General features: G+C 42.4%; 1 protein-coding gene across 1 annotated transcript in view; it reads left to right on the forward strand.

The window, feature by feature from the left end:
- Nucleotides 1-19,186, forward strand: part of TENM2 (teneurin transmembrane protein 2) — a 488,845-nt gene that overhangs the window by 395,118 nt on the left and 74,541 nt on the right. Inside the window, 4 exon segments of the mRNA XM_070373048.1 lie at nt 1,805-2,066; nt 2,844-3,111; nt 13,828-13,971; nt 14,600-14,849. Coding sequence (XP_070229149.1) covers nt 1,805-2,066; nt 2,844-3,111; nt 13,828-13,971; nt 14,600-14,849 — 924 coding nt within the window.

The following is a 19,186-nucleotide window of genomic DNA, read 5'->3' on the forward strand; positions in this document are numbered from 1 at the left end:
GGAGGAACAATGTCGCTTCAAAACATTCCACTCTCCTGCACTCCAAATAAAACACTGTCCCCAGCAGCGTGCACGCCCTAAAATAAAAATATAAACAAATTAACAGAATAAACTCTTCCACCATGATATTTACCTTAATACTCATATGCTCCCTGTTCACTCATTTTGTGTCTATTGAGAAACACCAAAACTGTTACCAAAATTGAATGAAGTCAGAGAGTCTATATATTTTCATTTGAGTTTTTAAAAATTTTTATTGGAGTATAGTTGATTTACAGTATTGTATTAGTTTTGGGGGTGCAGCAAAGCGAGTCAGTTACACATATATCTCCCCTTTTTTTTCATTGGGTTTTTACTGTACTCTAGGAACTCTGCTAGGTGCTGAGGATTCTGAAGTGTGTGGAAGAGAGCACCACTGCCCGTAAACAGTTGAGATCCTGGTGGAGGAGTAAAAGGTCAAATTGAGAGACTTCTCTCCATTGACTTTCTTTTCCTTTAACGGGGGAAGAACTACCTTTATTTTACTTCACTAGTAATAGATTTCCATCTAGCCTGAAAGAACAAGCAGGAATATAGTTTAAGAACAACTGTCAAAAATATAAGAAACAGTAAGAACCATTTCATTCTAAATGCCAAATAAATTTGTGTGCTGGAAAAATATGTCAGAAACAAGGCAAAATGGATGAAGGAGGTTAAAAAGTCGAAACTTCTTAACCAACAAAGACCTACTGTATAGCACGCGGAACTCTGCTTACTGTTACATGGCAGCCTAGATGGGAGGGAAATTTAGGGTGGATTGGATGCGTGTATATGATTGGCTGAATCCCTTCATTGTTCACCTGAGACTGTCATAACATTGTTAATCAGCTATGCTCCAATATAAAATAAAAAGTTTTTAAACAGTACAGACTTCTAATAATAAAGTCCTGGAATGTATGTACAGTGTGGTAACTGTAGTTAATGATACCATATTGTATAGTTGAAAGTTGCTAAGACATATCTTAAAAATTTCAGCACAGGAAAAAAAGAAATCTTAACTGAGCGTGGTGATGAATGGATTTATGGTGGTGAACATTTCACAATATATACAAATATTGAATTATTATGTTGTAGACCTGAAACTAATATAGTGTTATATGTCAATGGTATCTCAAAAAAAGTTAAAGTTCTATGAAACCAAAAAAAGAAGTCAGAAACAGCACAGGTTGATGAAAAGAAAGCTTTCCTGAGCCTACAATCAAATCATTGTAACTCCAGTAAGTAGTAAAGACTCCTATTAGCCCAGCACAATGCTAAATGCTTTATACCAGTAGTGAGGGGGCATTTTCTGTAAAGGGCCAGATTGTGTCTATTTTAAGCTGAGATGCCATATGGTTCCTGTTACAACTACTCAGCTCTGCCACTGTACCCCAGAAATGGCTGGAGAGAATAAGTCAATGAATGGGCATGGCTGGGATTCCCACAAAACTTTTTACCAAAACAGGTGGTGGGCCGGCTTTAGCTCACGGGTCTAGTCCGCTGACGTCTGCTCTGAATTCATGATGATATTTCATCCTCTCAGCCACACTGTGAAGTCGGTGTAACTATTCCCATTTCACAGATGAAGAAATTGCGGCAACTTGCCCACAGTCACACAACTAGTAAGTGGCAGAGTTCGGGCTCGCACCCAGCCCGTCTGCTGACAAAGCCGCCGTCTCCTCCTGCCCGCTCTGCCCCTCCACTGCCCTCAGCGCGGAGGTCAGAGCACCCGCCTGGTCTGCAGGTGAGTTCAGCCCCTCTCAGTGAGCCCATTTGCCCCCTACAGGTTCGACCTGATCGCCAACGGTGGTGCCTCCTTGACGCTGCACTTTGAGCGGGCCCCGTTCATGAGCCAGGAGCGCACCGTGTGGCTGCCGTGGAATAGCTTTTACGCCATGGACACTCTGGTGATGAAGACAGAGGAGAACTCCATCCCCAGCTGTGACCTCAGTGGCTTTGTCCGGCCGGATCCGATCATCATTTCCTCCCCGTTGTCCACCTTCTTCAGTGCTGTCCCGGGACAGAATCCCATTGTGCCCGAGACCCAGGTAGGAGCTCCGGGTCCCGGGGTGGGACTCTCGATCCGGCCCTGACTCAAACCCACTGGCCAACTTCCTCCCACCGTCTCTTTCTCCTGGGGTAAGCCAGAAACTACTATTAAGCGGGAGGGACAAAAAGTAAGGTCACAGTATAATTTATTGTCGCTGGAGAGAAAACCGAATCTCTCCTGGACATTCCAGATGTTTCCAGATAGTTGTTCAAGACTTTGGCAGTCACTGGAGCTTTTAATAGAATAAAAACGATACACATATGTGCATGCCACCTGCAAATTGCTTTTTATTCCTGTTAGTCACAGAGATACATGATAAGAGGCGCTTTAATGATCTACATCGGTGTTACGACAGAGGGCATATTACATTATTGCTTCCCTGTTGCTTTATACCAATTGTCAGTGGAAGTTGCAGGTTCATATAATTACAGCCTCTTGTGGCCTCCTTGCATGCAACTAGCAATAAAGCCTGCTGTTCTTATTTACATCTTTTGCCAACAGTGTGGTTTTAAAAAGAAACACAACAGTGACCAAGAATAATTATTAATCCAAAAATCATAACCTCAGCCCCTTCGCCCCATCGTGCAGGATAAAGTTGTGGTTGTTGGTTTTTTTTCTCTCTCCTCAGCCATGGGAAGGGGTTCTTACACCCGACCCCTGTAAGGTGGGATGCTTTGGTGAGGACGATAGCAGAAGGGTAGCCGTGGGTTGCACGCAGCTTAGCGTCTGGGGTGTGTTTGATGCACTGTTTCCACCTGTGTTTCCTCTCCTCCAGGTTCTTCATGAAGAAATTGAGCTCCCTGGTTCCACCGTGAAGCTTCGCTACCTGAGCTCCAGGACCGCAGGCTACAAGTCACTGCTGAAGATCACCATGACCCAATCCACAGTGCCCCTGAACCTCATCAAGGTTCATCTCATGGTTGCTGTAGAGGGGCACCTCTTCCAGAAGTCATTCCAGGCCTCTCCCAACCTGGCCTACACCTTCATCTGGGACAAGACAGATGCCTACGGCCAAAGGGTCTATGGACTCTCTGATGCTGTTGGTATGTTTCAGTTTCAACCCCTTATTGATTCTTGGATTTGGGCATGCATTAAATTGACAAGTATTTGTTGAATTCCTAGTATGTGCCAAGCACTTTTCCAGTAGTTAAGAGTGCAGTGGTCCATAAAGCAGACAAGAGTCGTCTTCCACAGACCTTCTATACCTTCTATAGTGGGTATCGAGATGATAAACATAGACTGGGAAGAAAATTTCAAGCAGTGAAACGTGCTAATATGAAAATAAAGATAAGTGATGTATACTGGGAAGGAGGGGCAAGCATGAGAGGGTGTTCATGGGAGGTTCTTCAGCAGGTAGCATTTAAACAGAGACTTGAAGGTAAAGGAACCCTGTAACAAAGAGAAGAGCTGTTTTTGAAAGACCAAAATAGGCCAGGATGGCTGGAATGTGGTGGACAGGGAGACTGTGTGAGACGGGGAGAGAACTGGGCAGGGCTGGATCGTGTTCCAGAGTGGCACAGAACACACCTGGGGGACCAGGGGATGGAGCGAGAGGGCATCTGAACGCCACACGCTCTGTTCCAGGCTTTGCCTCTGAAGGAATCATGCGACTTCCTACTTAAGAAAGACCACCGTGAGAGAAGGGTCCTACAGTTGTCAGTCTTTGAAGAACCATGAACTGTGGATTCATATCAACCCACCCAGTATATTTTCTTACTTGTAGAAAGCTGTCTGGGATTAATTAAAATCCAGAATCCTGTATATTCTTCATTAATAGGCTTGTGGTTTTCAAGAACTGCAATAAGTTTACCAAAATAAGAAACCAGCAAACTCAGAAATGTTCACTGTAACTGGCCTCCAATGTTTATCAGACACTCCCTTTGTGCAGAGCTTTGTGCTAAATCTTTTGTCTTGGTTGACCTCTCACTAACACTGTCAAGAAGCCCCTCTCATAATCCCCATTACCTAGATGGGACAGGAGGGCAGGGTAAGCAAGCTACCTAAAGACACACACCTAGCGGGTTACACATGCTCAGAATATAGTCCTGTGGTCTGCTTCGTCAGGGAGTGGTTCAGTTCAGTTCGGTTGCTCAGTCGTGTCTGACTCTTTGTGACCCCACGGACTGCAACACGCTAGGCTTCCCTGTCCATCACCAACTCCTGGAGCCTATTCAAACACATCCCATTGGCAGTGCCATCCAACCATCTCATCTTCTGTAATCCCCTTCTCCCACCTTCAATCTTTCTCACCATTAGGGTTTTTTCAAATGAGTTGGCTCTTCGCATTAGGTGGTCAAAGTACTGGAGTTTCAACTTCAGCATCAGTCCTTCCAATGAATATTCAGGACTGATTTCCTTTAGGATGGACTGGTTGGATCTCCTTGCTGTCCAAGGGACCCTCAAGAGTCTTCTCCAACATCATAATTCAAAAGCATCAATTCTTCAGTACTCAGCTTTCTTTATAGCCCAACTCTCACATCCATACATGACTACTGGAAAAACCATAGCTTTAACTAGACGGACTTTGCTCGCAAAGTAATGTCTCTGCTTTTTAATATGCTGTCTAACTTGGTCATAGCTTTTCTTCCAAGGAGCAAGTGCCTTTTACTTTCATGGCTGCAGTCACCATCTGCAGTGATTTTGGAGCCCAAAAAAATTAAGTCTCTCACTGTTTCCATTGTTTCCCCACCTATTTGCCATGAAGTGATGGGACCAGATGCCATGATCTTTGTTTTCTGAATGTTGAGTTTTAAGCCAACTTTTTCACTCTCCTCTTTCACTCTCATCAAGAGGCTCTTTAGTTCTTCTTCACTTTCTGCCATAATGGTGGTGTCATCTGAGTATCTGAGGTTATTGATATTTCTCCTGGAAATATTGATTCCAGCTTGTGCTTCATCCAGCCCAGAATTTCTCATGATGTACTCTGCATATAAGTTAAATAAGCAGGGTGACAATATACAGCCTTGACATACTCCTTTCCTGATTTGGAACCAGTCTGTTGTTCCATGTCCAGTTCTAACTGTTGCTTATTGACCTGCATACAGGTTTCTCAGGAGGCAGGTCAGGCAGGTCTGGTATTCCCATCTCTTTCAGAATTTTCCGCAGTTTGTTGTGATCCACACAGTCAAAGGCTTTGGTGTAGTCAATAAAGCAGAAGTAGATGTTTTTCTGGAACTCTCTTGCTCTTTTGGTGATCCAGCAGATGTTGGCAATTAGATCTCGGGTTCCTTTGCCTTTTTGAAATCCATCTTGAACATCTGGAAGTTCACAGTTCACGTACTGTTGAAGCCTGGGTTGGAGAATTTTGAGTATTACTTTACTAGCGTGTGAGTTGAGTGCAATTGCACGGTAGGTTGAGCATTCTTTGGCATTGCCTTTCTTTGGGATTGGAATGAAAACTGACCTTTTCCAGTCCTGGGGCCACTGCTGAGTTTCCCAAATTTGCTGGCATATTGAGTGCAGCACTTTCACAGCATCATCTTTTAGGATTTGAAATAGCTCAACTGGAATTCCATCACCTTCACTAGCTTTGTTTGTAGTGATGCTTCCTAAGGCCCACTTGACTTCGCATTCCAAGATGTCTGGCTCTAGGTGAGTGATCACACCATCGTGGTTATCTGGATTATGAAGATCCTTTTTGTATAGTTCTTCTGTATATTCTTGCCACCTCTTCTTAATATCTTCTGCTTCTGTTAGGTCCATATCATTTCTGTCCTTTATTGTACTCATCTCTGCATGAAATGTTCCCTTGGTATCTCTAATTTTCTTGAAGAGATCTCTGGTCTTTCCCATTCTGTTGTTTTCCTCTATTTCTTTGCATTGTTCACTGAGGAAGGCTTTCTTATCTTTCCTTGCTATTCTTCAGAACAGTAATAAGTTATTGGAGTAACCAGTGCATTTACTGTCAACAGTATGTCAGGCTTTAGCCAATATCAAAATGATAGCTAACATCAAAAAATAGACTGAATACTATAACACACCCCATGTACTCCAATTTCTACCATTATCAACACATCTTGTTGACTCTTGTTTCTTCCTTACCTTCAGCTACTCCTCTGCCTCCTGTATTTTTCTGTACCAAGTCCCAGACATCACATCATTTCATTCATAATATATCAGAATGTATCTCTAAAAAGGACTTTGAAAACCAAACAACATCATCATTACAATAAGGAAACAGAATTTCTTTATATCAAACAGCCAATCATCATTCAATATTTCAATTGCCTTATGAATATCTGAAAATAGAAGTATTTCATTTGCTTGAGTCAGAATCCACATAAGATCCACCTTTTGTAACTGGTTGATTTCTTCTTTTTGTTACATATGCTTCAGATATGCAGCATTATTACTTGCCTTCTGTACACACTACAAAGTGATCACCACCACAGATCTTGTTACCACCTGTCACCATGCCATTGATCCCCTTCATCCATTTGATCCATCCTCAACTCCCTTCCCGTCTGGGAACCACTAGTCTGATCTCAGTATCTTTGCTTTTTTTTTTGCTTTATTTTTTTGTTCCTTTGGTTTTTATACATTCCACCTATGAGTGAAACCATTCAGAATGTTGCCTTTCTCTTTCTGATTTGTTTCACTTAGCATGGTACCTTCAAAGTGCATCCGTGTTGTCACAGACGGCAGGATTTCATTCTTTTTATGGCTAAGTAGTATTTCCACTGTCTATATGTAGCACAAGTTATTTATGCACTTATCCACCAGTGGGCACTCGGGTTGTTTCTGTATCTTTATTGTAAATACTGCAGTAAATACAGAGGTGCATATATCTTTTGGAATTAATGTCTTAGTGTTCTCTGGATAAATACCAAGAAGGGAATAGCTGAGTTCTCTTAAAAAATTTAAATCAATGGTTTTCCCTTTCACCTCTGAATTTTTTCCTCAGTTTTAGAAATAATTGACATACATTACTATGTAAGACATATACTATGATAATTTGATTTACTTATAGTGTGAAATGATTAGCACAGTAGATTCAGCTAACATTTATCTTTTCATAAAGATAGAGCAAAAAAGGTAAGAAAACGGGCAATTTTTTCTTTTTATCATGAGAACTCATAGGATTTGCCTTCTCAACCACTTTCCTGCATATCATACTGCAGTGTTAACAACAGTCATCATGGTATACATTATATTCCTATTACTGTTTTGCTTTCTTTCTAGTACTTATTTATCTTATATCTGGAAATTTGTACCTTTTTACCACCTTCATCCAATCTCCCCTTTCCCCACTCTCTGCCTCTGGGAACCTTGAGTCTGATCTTTTTCTATTAGTTTGGTCCACTTTGTTTTTAGGTTCCATATATAAGTGAGATCACACAGTGTCTTTCCCTGTCTGACTTATTTCACTTAGCATAATGCCTTCAAGTTCCATCCATGATATTGCAAATAGTAGGATTTCTGGTTCTTTATGACTCAGGAATATTGTGTATTGGAGAAGGCAATGGCACCCCACTCCAGTACTCTTGCCTGGAAAATCCCATGGACTGAGGAGCCTGGTAGGCTGCAGTCCATGGGGTCGTGAAGAGTCGGACACGACTGAACGACTTAGCTTTCACTTTTCACTTTCATGCGTTGGAGAAGGAAATATTGTGTATGTACACATATACTACATTTTGTGTGTGTGTGTATGTGTGTGTATACACTGCCATTTCTTTATTCATTCATCCATCATTGGACACTCTGATTGTTTCCGCTATGAAAAGGATTGCTGTATATTCTTCATAAAGTGTTTAGAGAAATTCACCAGTGAGACTATCTGGCCCTCAGCCTCTCTTCACTGGGAGATTTTTGATTACTGATTCAATCTCTTTACTAGTAATTGGTTGTTCAGATTTTCTATTTCTTCCTGATGCAGTCTTGATAAGTTATGCCTTTAAGAATTTTTCCATTTCTTCAGATCAGTTTATTCGTGTGTAGTTATTCAGAAGAGCTTCTTATGATCCTTTGTATTACTGTAGTATAAATTATAATGTGTCCTTCATTTTTAATTTTGTTGATTTGAGTCCTTTCTCTTTTTTCCATAGTCTTATTAAAGATTTCTCAGTTTTGTTTATCTTTTCAAAGAACTGACTCTTGGTTTGGTTAATCTTTTCTATTGTTTTTCTGCTTTCTATTTTATTCATTTATACGCTAGTCTTTATTTGTTCCTTTATTCTGCTAATTTTGGACTCAGTTTATTCTTTTTCTAATTCCTTAAGACGTAGAATTAGGCTGTTTATTTGGGATCCTTCTTAATGTAGGTGTTTACTGCTGTGAACCTTCCTCTTAGTACTGCTTTTAATGCATCCTGGAAGTTCTGGTATTTGTGTTTCCATTTTAATCTGTCTCTTTTTATTTCCCCTTTAATTTCTTCTTTGATCTGTTGGTTATTCAGGAGAGCATTTTTTAATTTCCATGTATTTTTTAATTTTCCAGTTTTCTTGTTATTGATTTCTAGGTTCGTGCCACTGTGGTTAGAGAAGATACTTGGTATGATTTTAATCTTCCTGAATTTGCTAAGACTTGTTTTGTGGCCTAACATGTGACCTAAAATGTTCCTTGTACCCTTGAGAACAATCTGTATTCTGGTGGTGTTGGATAGAATGTTCTATGTGTGATAGGTCCATTTGGTCTATAGTGTTGTTCAAATCAGCTGTCCCCTTTATGATTTTCTGTCTGGGTGATCTATCCATTTTTGAGAATGAGATATTAAATCCCTAACTTTACTATATTATTTCTCCTTTTAGCTTCATTAGTTGTGCTTTATATGTTTAGATGCTGCAATGTTGGGTGAATAAATATTTATAATTGGTATATCTTCTCAGTGTATTGACTGCTTTACAATTGTATAATGATCATCTTTGTCTCTTTTGAACATTTTTAGTTTAAAATCTATTTCATCTGATATAAATATAGCTACCCTTGCTTGAGGCAGGGTAGGGAGGTTTACCACTTGCTTGAAAGCTTGAATGTATTTTTCCATCCCTTCATTCTCAGTCTATATGGGTCCTTAAGCCTATGCTGCTGCTAAGTCGCTTCAGTCGTGTCCGACTCTGTGCGACCCCAGAGACGGCAACCCACCAGGCTCCCCTGTCCCTGGGATTCTCCAGGCAAGAACACTGGAGTGGGTTGCCATTTCCTTCTCCAATGCATGAAAGTGAAAAGTGAAAGTGAAGTCACTCAGTTGCGTCCGAATCCCAGTGACCCCATGGACTGCAGCCTTCCAGGCTCCTCCATCCATGGGATTTTCCAGGCAAGAGTACTGGAGTGGGGTGCCATTGCCTCCTCCACCTTAAGCCTATAGTAGGCGTTATATCATTGAATCTTGTTTGTTTGATTTGTTCACTTGGTCATTTCATGTCTTCTGATTGGAGACTGTAATGTTTACATTTAAATAAGTTATTGACAGGTAGGGACTTAGCATTGTCATTTTGGCCTCTGTTTTCTAGCTTTTTTGTGAACCATTGTTCCTTCTTTCTTCTTTTGCTGTCTTTGATATTAGTCACTTTGACTTATTTATCATGTTCTTTTGTGTAATTACTATAGATATTTCCCTGTGCTTACTATGAGATCTGCCTTGTGTGATTAGTTGATTTCTCTTCAGTTATTTTAAACTATGGTTTTTCCTTTCACTTCTAGCTCATTTTTTTTATATTTTGTTTTATGATGTATTTGTTGAAGAAACTGTTTGCTTGTAGCATTTCTCATAGTCTGGTTTGTTTTCTGATTGCACACCTGTGGCTGTCTAACATATTCCGCTGTTCTGTATCTCCTGTAAATCGATAGCTGAACCTGGAGGTTTCCTAAATACAGGTGTGATTTTTTATCTATACCAACTTTTTTTAAATATAATTGACATATAACAAGCATATGACATAATGATTCTGTATTTGTATATATTGCAAAATGATGACTGCAATAGGTCTAGTGAACATCTGTCACCATACTTAGATCCAAAATTTTTTCCTGGTGATGAGAACTTTTAAGATCTACTCTCTCAGCAACTTTCAAATGTGCAATACAGTATTACCCACTATAGTTACCATGCTGTACCTCACATCCCCATGACTCATTTATTTTTTAACTGAAAGTTTCTGTCTTTTGATTTCCTTCACCTGTTTGGCCCAGCTTTCAGCCCTTGCCTGACAGCCACCAATTTGTTACCTGTACATGATCTTGGTTTTTTGCTTGTTTTTAATTTTTTATTCTGCTTATGATCATCTTTATTCCATAAACACTTTAAAAAGATTAGTTAGATCTCACAAAAAGAAATGTACTATTTATCACGATAAAGAATTAAGGCATTTAGAGTAGGTAATATTCCTATTTCGGAGAAGGCAATGACACCCCACTCCAGTACTCTTGCCTGGCAAATCCCATGGGCGGAGGAGCCTGGAAGGCTGCAGTCCATGGGGTCACTAAGAGTCGGACTCGACTGAGCGACTTCACTTTCACTTTTGACTTTCATGCATTGGAGAAGGAAATGGCAACCCACTCCAGTGTTCTTGCCTGGAGAATCCCAGGGACGGGGAAGCCTGGCGGGCTGCCGTCTATGGGGTCACACAGAGTCGGACACGACTGAAGTGACTCAGCAGCAGCAGCAGCAGTATTCCTATTTACACAAATTTTTAGATCCGCATATATGTGAGATTATACAGTATATGTCTTTCTTTGTCTCACATATTTCACTTAACATAATGCCCTCAAGGTTCATGTGTGTTGTCACCAGTGGCAAGATTTCATTCTTTTACATGGCTGAATATTTCATTGATTGTATACCACATCATCTTTATCCATCCATTTGTCGATGGACACCTTGGTTGTTTCTATATGTTAGTTATTGTAAATAATGCTACAATGTAGTGTTCTTGTTTTCTCCAGGTAAATACCAAAAAGTGGAATTGCTGGGTCACAGTGGTGGTTCTATTTTAATTTTTTGAGAAACCTCCATACTGTTTGCCATGGCTATACCAGTTTACATTGCTACCAGTAGTGCACAAGGGTTCCTCTGCTCCACATCCTCACCATTTGTCATTTGTATTCTTTTTGATGATAGCCATTCTGATAGGTGTGAGGTAATATCACTTTGTGGGTTTGATTCGCACTTCCCTGGAAATTAGTGATGCTAAGAATCTTTTCATGTAGTGTTGGCCTTATGTATGTGTTCTGATAGATGTCCATTAAGTTCCTTTGCCTGTTTTTTTAATTGGATTTTTTGGCTTTTGGTTGTCAAGAGTTGTGAGTTCTGTATGTACTTTGGACACTAACCTCATATCAGATATATGATTTACAAATATTTTCTCTTTTCATTTTATGGATGGTTTCCTTTGCTGTGCAGAAGCTTTTTAGTTTGACTTAGTCCTACTTGCTCTTTTTTGCTTTTGTTGCCTTTGCTTTGGCTGTCAAATTCAAAGAATCATTGCCATGACTGATGTTAAGGAGCTTACTGCCTGTGTTTTCTTCTAGGAGTTTTATGGGTTTGGGGCCTTTTAATCCATTTGAGTTAATTTTTATGAATAGTATAGAGTGGAACAGTTTCTTTTTTTTTTTCTGCATGTGACTGTCCAACTTTCCCAGCCCGCTTATTGAAGAGAGTGTCCTTTGCCCACTGAAATATTCTTGGCTCCTTCATCATAACTTAGTCGACTGTGTATGCTTAGGTTTACTTCTGGACTCTATATTCTATTCCACTGATTTTTGTGTCTGTTTTTATGCCAACACCATGCTGTTTTGATAAATATAGCTTTGTAATATAGTTTGAAATCTGGGCATGTGGTGCCTCCAGCTTTGTTGTTCTTTTCAAGATTGCTTTGACTGTTCAGGGTTTTGTGGTTCCATGCATATTTTAAGAATGTTTGTTCTTTTTCTGTGAAAAATACCCCTGGAATACTGATTGGGATTGCACTGAATCTGTACTTTGCTTTGGGTTGTATGGACATTTTAGAATATTAATTCTTCTAATCCATGAGCATGGAGTATCTCTCCATTTATTTGTGTCTTCTCCAGTCTCTTTCATCAATTTCTTGGAGTTTTCAGTGTACAGGTCTTCTGCCTCCTTGGTTGAATTTATTTCTAGGTATTTTATTCTTTTTTTTTTTTTTTTTTTTAAGAAAAACAGGTGGTGCTCTCATCTTCTGTCAGGAGGTGACTAATGTCAGCTTGTCTATTCTTTTATGCTTTCTGCAGCATTGATGCTCACTACCTAGATTCATTAGGTCATTAGGGATTACAAAAGGATATTCTAATAATGTCATTGCTTCTTTATTATTTACTAGCTAGAATACTTTTCTATAGAGATACTTTCTCATTAACTACTTTGTTATTTGAAGTACAGTTTAAATAAGATAAATGCTTGATTCTTTCCCTTTGTTTACTAGTTTTCAACATTGTAAGTTGGCTCTCTAATATCCTCTACCAGTGGCAAATCCATTTTTTAAATACCATTATAAACTCACAGGATGAAATACCTCTTAATATATCCTTTGAAGTTGTCTTTCCTAATAGTCAGATTGTCTCATCCTTGGTCAACAGAAGCCTCTTCAAGCTGATTCCCAAATTCTTTTGCCATTGCCCTAGTAGATTTTATTTCCTTCCTATCTGGTCTGATAAAATGGCCTGGTCTTCTATTGTTCATTTCTTGCCCCAGCCATGTCTTCAAGGAGCCCTGATTCCTTTTAATGAGAAATAATATTTCAAGGCCACAGACCAAGCACTAGCTATTCTCTTTGCTACTGAGTCGGTCATTGTTTTTCTTAGAATTTTCAGAGGACAAGCCAGGAAATACATGGAGCTTTTTTTAAAAAGATGAAATGTATCTTTCGTTCATCTCGGCACTCCTATATCTCAGGATTTAAAAGAAGCGGAGGAGAATCCCCAAAGGTGACACACATAGTTAAGAATTTAATGTAGTAGGAACAGCAATAATAACAACGCCTCATATTTCTAAAGCAGCGCTCCAATTAAAAATGTATGGCATCTCGGCGTTTTGTCTCATCTATCCTCACGACATCGCTCAGAAATTGAAGCTTCACTTGCTCTGTTTTACACATGGGGGAAATGGAACCACGAGGAAGTGTGAGCTGTAACAGAATTGGGACTCAAGTCCTTCATCTCCCACCCCTCTCTCCTATTTGTCCATGTGGCAAGTGCAGGATTTTTATAGTTTTTGGATTCTGTTCCCCACTGCATTGCCACATAATTGGCAGGCTGTGTCCCCGTGCCTGCCTCACTTGGAACCCTCTGGAATCCTGAGTGAATGTACAAAGTGCCTTAACTAACACAAGCTGTTGCCTCCAAAATCTCCTTATAAATGAGCCACAAAGCCTCCATAGGTCTTTCTCCTAGTGAGTGGAAATAAATAACGCAGAATATAGCGAACGCATGCCGTGAGCAGCAGGCTGAGGGAAACGGTCTCCTGTCCATCTCTAAAGGAGCGTTGTATTCAGTTTTTAAATGATTCATCTCTTCCCTCTCCATCACTGGGGTCATTTTTGAAAAGCCGGCTGTTCATTGGAAAGGTCTTTCCATCCCCACAGACTACTACTGTGTAAAGTTTCAAGGTTGAGTTCAGCCTGAAATTTGAATTTAATATTGTATGGAATCACAAGGAGAAAAGCAATCAGCCTGCCTCCTTGAGTGAGTCTTTTGAACTGAATCTGTATTACTGTGCACACAAGTTTCTTATTCCTGCTGGAGGGCTCTGGAGTAATCAAGTAAACTCTCTCATCTCCCGCTCTGCCCCACCCCCTGGTATCTTTCAGTGTCCGTCGGCTTTGAATATGAGACCTGCCCCAGTCTCATCCTGTGGGAGAAAAGGACAGCCCTCCTTCAGGGATTTGAGCTGGACCCTTCCAACCTCGGTGGCTGGTCCCTGGACAAACACCATATCCTCAACGTTAAAAGTGGTATGTGGGAGACCTCCCTGACGATCTGATGGTTAAGACTTCACCTTCCAATACAAACTCAGTTCTCTGGTCAGGGAGCTAAGATCCAACATGCCTTGGTGCAAAAAAAAAAAGACATAAAACAGAAGCAATGTTATAACAAATTCAATAGACTTTAAAAATGGCCTACATCCCCCCCACAAAAAGTAGTTTGTGAGCACAGCCCCTTTTCCTGCATACAACATCTGGAACCTTCTCTCCAGCCTTGACATTTAAGCGAAAGCACCATCCCCTTCTCGCATCTATTTTTCATCAAGTGCCTAAAATACTCATAGGTTTTTCCCCCTTCTCCTTTGAAATGTCAAACACCGTAGAGCTGGTTTTCCCAGACCATGCATCTTAGTGGCCCTCACAAGTCTTCAATTATCTCTGCAAATGTTTTCTTACCCCGGACCGCGGCCTTGGGGTGTACGCATCCTGTTGCAGTGCTGTCGGCATTGTGAGGAAATTGGGGACCTCCCCACAGTTGACGCTTCCTACTGTTTCTCTTCCCTCTGTCACTTTCACCCATCCTCAGTAAGTTGATAGACATGTCCACCCGGAGGGCTGCAGTAACCATCCCAATTTATTGCCTCCCCACCCCGCCCAGGAATCCTGCACAAGGGCACCGGGGAGAACCAGTTCCTGACGCAGCAGCCCGCCATCATCACCAGCATCATGGGCAACGGCCGCCGCCGGAGCATCTCCTGTCCCAGCTGCAACGGCCTTGCTGAAGGCAACAAGCTGCTCGCCCCAGTCGCCCTGGCCGTTGGAGTCGACGGGAGCCTCTTCGTTGGTGACTTCAATTACATCCGACGCATCTTTCCCTCTCGAAACGTGACCAGCATCTTGGAGTTACGGTAAGTGACAGCACAGAAAACCTGCTTTTACTCTATGGCTCCCACTGCTACAAAACTTCCCTGGGTAAATGGTGGCCACGTGTGGGGTTCTCCAGAGGATGCACATTCGGTGTGATGGGCTGAGGTTTGATAACCAAGGCCTGGGATCAAATAAGGACTGGGGAAAATCCTTGGTGTAGCGATAAAACACTACCCATGTATTTAATACAGTTGTTGACACCTACCTTACGGCAAAGACGAAAGCCTTCAGACATTGTGCTGGGGGTGGGACCTGGGTAGCTATATTTTATAAAACCTCCACGAGAGAATCTGATACATCCCCAACAGTGAAAGAACCACTACTCTAAGCTGATGGTCCATTTCCCTGGTTTCTAAAGTGGCACGTCTTAAAAATACAGATTCCCAGAGCCCACCCCGAGAGAATTGGTTCAGTAAGTCTAGAGCAGCGTCAAGGTGTCTTTCTCTTTGACAGGCTCTGTAGAAAATTCTGATATGCATCGAAGTTTGAGAATCGCTAACGTTCATTCATTAATTCAAACATTTCTATTGAGCACTTCTGTGTGCTAGCTCTCTGCGAATTTTCTAGATCTTTGCACATTTATTAGGATCTGACTTAGAATTACTGCATAGGCCTTGCTAGGTAAATTCCAGCCACTCCAGGGGATTTAAAGTCCTGGTCTCTGTCTGGACAAAAGCTCTTTGAAACTCTCTTTTTGGGAAAGTTGATTCCAGGTCCTCAAACCTAGAGAGGAATCCATCTATAAATAGAGGGAGAAATGCAGTCTATAAACAAGGGGGAAGATTCATTCAACAAATACTTGGTGAATATATACCATGTGCAGGACTGTCTGGTGAAGCAGGGGAAAAAAACACATGGAAAAAGCAAAGCCCTAGCTGTCACATTGGTGGTCTGTTGTTGTTGTTCAATCGCTAAGTTGTGTCCGACTTTGCGACCCCATGGACTGCAGCATGCCAGGCTTTCCTGTCCATCACCTCCCAGAGTTTGCTCAAAATCATGTCCACTGAGTCCATGATGCAATCCAGCCATCTCCTCCTCTGTCGTCCCCTTCTCCTCCTGCCTTCAATCCTTCCCAGCATCAGGGTCTTTTCCAATGAGTCAGCTCTTCACATCAGGCAGCCAAAGGTGGTGGTCTGATAGGGAACTTCAAACTAAATCATGTGGACAAATTTAAAAATTTTTTTCAAGTAGCCTTCAATGCTCTAAGGAAACTCTAACAGGGTGAGAAATAGGGACTGTGGTGATGGGGAGGAGGAAGAAGAAAGCTACATAAGATAAAGTATTCAGAAAAACCCCTTGTATTAGGTGATTCGTGAGGTGGGACATGAATGATGAGGTTAGTTATGTGGTGTACTAGGGAAGAGTAACGTTGTGCAAAAGCCCAGTATCAGCAAATAACCTGCTTATTTATGGGATTGATAGAAATTGATAGAAATCCAGGAAGGTGGGGAGCTCAGGGGAGAGTGTCTCAGAGGAGAGCAGAGAGGTAGGTAGGGGGCCAGTGCTTCAAGATCGGAATGACCATGTCTACACGTGTGGGTCACATTCTTTTTAATTTATTTTATTGAAGATATGTGATGTACCATGTTGTATTCATTTCTGCTGTATAACGGCGTGATTCAGTTATACATACATATAGATGCTTTTTATATTCTTTTTCATTATGCAATGCACAGCCATGGGTGGAGCTGATATGATCTGATTTGCATTTTCTTACAGATGACTCTGGCTATCGGATGAGGAAGGGACTGTAGGCGTTCGAGACAATAGGGAGACTGTAGCCATTGTCCAGGATTTCAGTGATGGTGACATGGACTAGGGTGGTAGCCAGGGGGATGGGGAGCTTCCAATTGAGATACATTTTCAGGGCAAATCTCATAGGAAATGTCAGTAGACTATTTTCAGAAATTGGGGTGGGGAGAACCAGAGAGAGAGAAAAGAATCAAAGGTCATGCTAAGATTTTGGTCTGAGCAGCCAAGTGGGCGGTGGTATTTTCTGAGGCAGCCTCAGCTGCCAAGTGAAGGACTTGGAAGAAGCCACAGGCTGCCCCTGCATTTTGTGTCTCTGAGAACCTTCTGAGAGGGAAGTCAGTGCTCTGACCACCAGCAAGTGTTGCTGGTGTCCTGGGGGGCTGAGACTGTCTGTGCCAGGCACTTGTCTGGAGTGGGTACAAGAAGAGAATACAACCCAGCTCCACCCCAAGAAGGTGACGGTTTCAGTGATACAATGATCAGGGATCCTGGAGGCGTTTACTGAGCATAAGGGTGAACCAGACCCTAAGCTGGGTCCCAAAGGGGATGAAACCCAGGCTTAAAGAGCACCCGTTCGAGGACGAGATATGGGCACCTGGGAGAGGAAAAGCAGTTCAAGCTGAGTGTTCTAGAAGAGCCAACAACCAACCATCACAGAAACATGGTGGGGCGGGCGGGGGCCATGGGGCAGAGGGTGTAATGACCAAAAGATAATCAGTGAGAGGAAGGGGCAGGCAAAAGGGAAGAGGCTGGGTCATCTTCAGGAGGTCACGCTGACAGTGAGACACGCCACTTTCTTAGCGCTCCCCAGCCGGGTCCCTTTGCCAAGCTGTTTATTCCCTTTGTTTTTCTAGTAGAACATCTTCTTCACAGGCATCCTGTGGGCAGTGGAGGGCCAGGAGAGGAGGCGGGGACGGCAGTGGAGGGAGCGCTGGGCCTGTTCTGAGGGGCTGCGTGTCGGCATCCAGCATCTGGCTCCTGCTCCTTTGTCACTGCTGTTGCTGCTCAGGGCCCCGTCAGCACACGCCCGCCACTTCCCCGCCTCCACGCCTTGACTCGTGCTGCTTGCTCCACTTAAAATACCTTCTCCGCCTCATCTCCGGCATCAGGTCCCCCTTTAGAGGTGGAGTTTGAAGGCCGCCTCTTCCGTGAAGCCTGGTCTCCCCAGCAGAAAAAATTCTCTCCCTCCCCTGAGCCATTTAACTCTCATTTTGCACACACGTGACACCATGGGACTGTCATGTTTTTCAGCTATTTCTGCAAGTCCGCAGGGCCCTGGGGTGTGAACATCTATAGAGCCAGCACCTTTGACATCTTTGCCCCTTGATGCCCAGAGAGGTGCCTGGCCCACAGGAGGGGCTCGAGACGTGCTCCTTGAGTTAAAGTGGATAAAGCCCAGCATCCTCCCTTTGGTTGGAGTTTGTCCCTGATTCCACATCTCTCAAGTTGCAGGGGCCACAACATCAATGGCACAAGTTAAGGGCCCACGTGGTAACATTGAAGACAGCTGGAGGGAGGGTAACTGTCAATTTCCCTTGACAGCTGTGTGATTTTTTTTTTCCCTTTGTAACCACCTTTAGACTTGCTCTTATTTCATCAGCCAGGTATCGAGACGATTAGAAGTTAAGCTTTAACAAGAACACTGGTTTGATTCTTCTTTGCTTCCCACCACATACCTGAAAACAAAGGGCTGTCAATCCCCTCTCTTCAAAACAGTAACCAGCAAAGGGAGGGGGGGATGGGGAGAGACCTGTCGTGCTTCTGTCTTTTCTCCATTGTGAGTTGGCAGCCGAATTAGCCAATTTTGGGAGTTGGTGCCCGTCCCAGAGCTGAGCCTCCAAACCCTAATTTTATTTCAGTGTTCACTCTCCTTCTCCCTCACTTCTTCCTTTGCCTATCCCAAACATGTAGGGGCAGAGCTCTACACACTTGAAGAACTGATGCTGGAAGAAGCCTTCTTCTTATGTAAACCAATTATCACCTGCCTGCTCTAATTCCACCAGCATTCAAGACATTTTCAATACCCACATCCCCAAAAAGCCTGATAACCTACCTCTGGGAGCCCATTTCCCTTCTTACAACAATTATCCTCTGCAGGTGATTCTTAGAAAACCCAAGCCCTGTGGAGTAGAGTATATCTGTCAGTCACTCACATCTTGGGGTGAAGTTCTATCAACAAACAAGCTTTCCTGTCTTCCCTGTTTGAGAATATCTCTGGACCTGAACCCCAGTATGAGGCAGGAAATGATAACGGATGGGACAGTGTCTCTCTGCCTTTTCTTGACTTGGCCCCTTTCCATAAACATAAGAATCTCACACTTTCCTTCATGTTTGCAGTTCTAAGCTTTTTTTTCTTTTTCCCATTATTAGATTATACTGTGATATGAGCTGTGGTTTTTTCCAACTAAAACACTTCCCCATGCTGAGATTCTGAGGATGCTGGTGGTGGGGGGTCAGCAGCACCACTGCCCTAGGGAAGATGTTTAGGGGATGGGATTGTCCTGCCCAGGTGTGTGAGTGCTGGAAAGGGAAGAGATGCCAGAATGCAGAAACCTAGGCGAGTGGG

Source organism: Bos mutus, chromosome 7 (assembly GCF_027580195.1).
Source record: "Bos mutus isolate GX-2022 chromosome 7, NWIPB_WYAK_1.1, whole genome shotgun sequence".
In the NCBI taxonomy this organism is placed as follows: Eukaryota; Metazoa; Chordata; class Mammalia; order Artiodactyla; family Bovidae; genus Bos; species Bos mutus.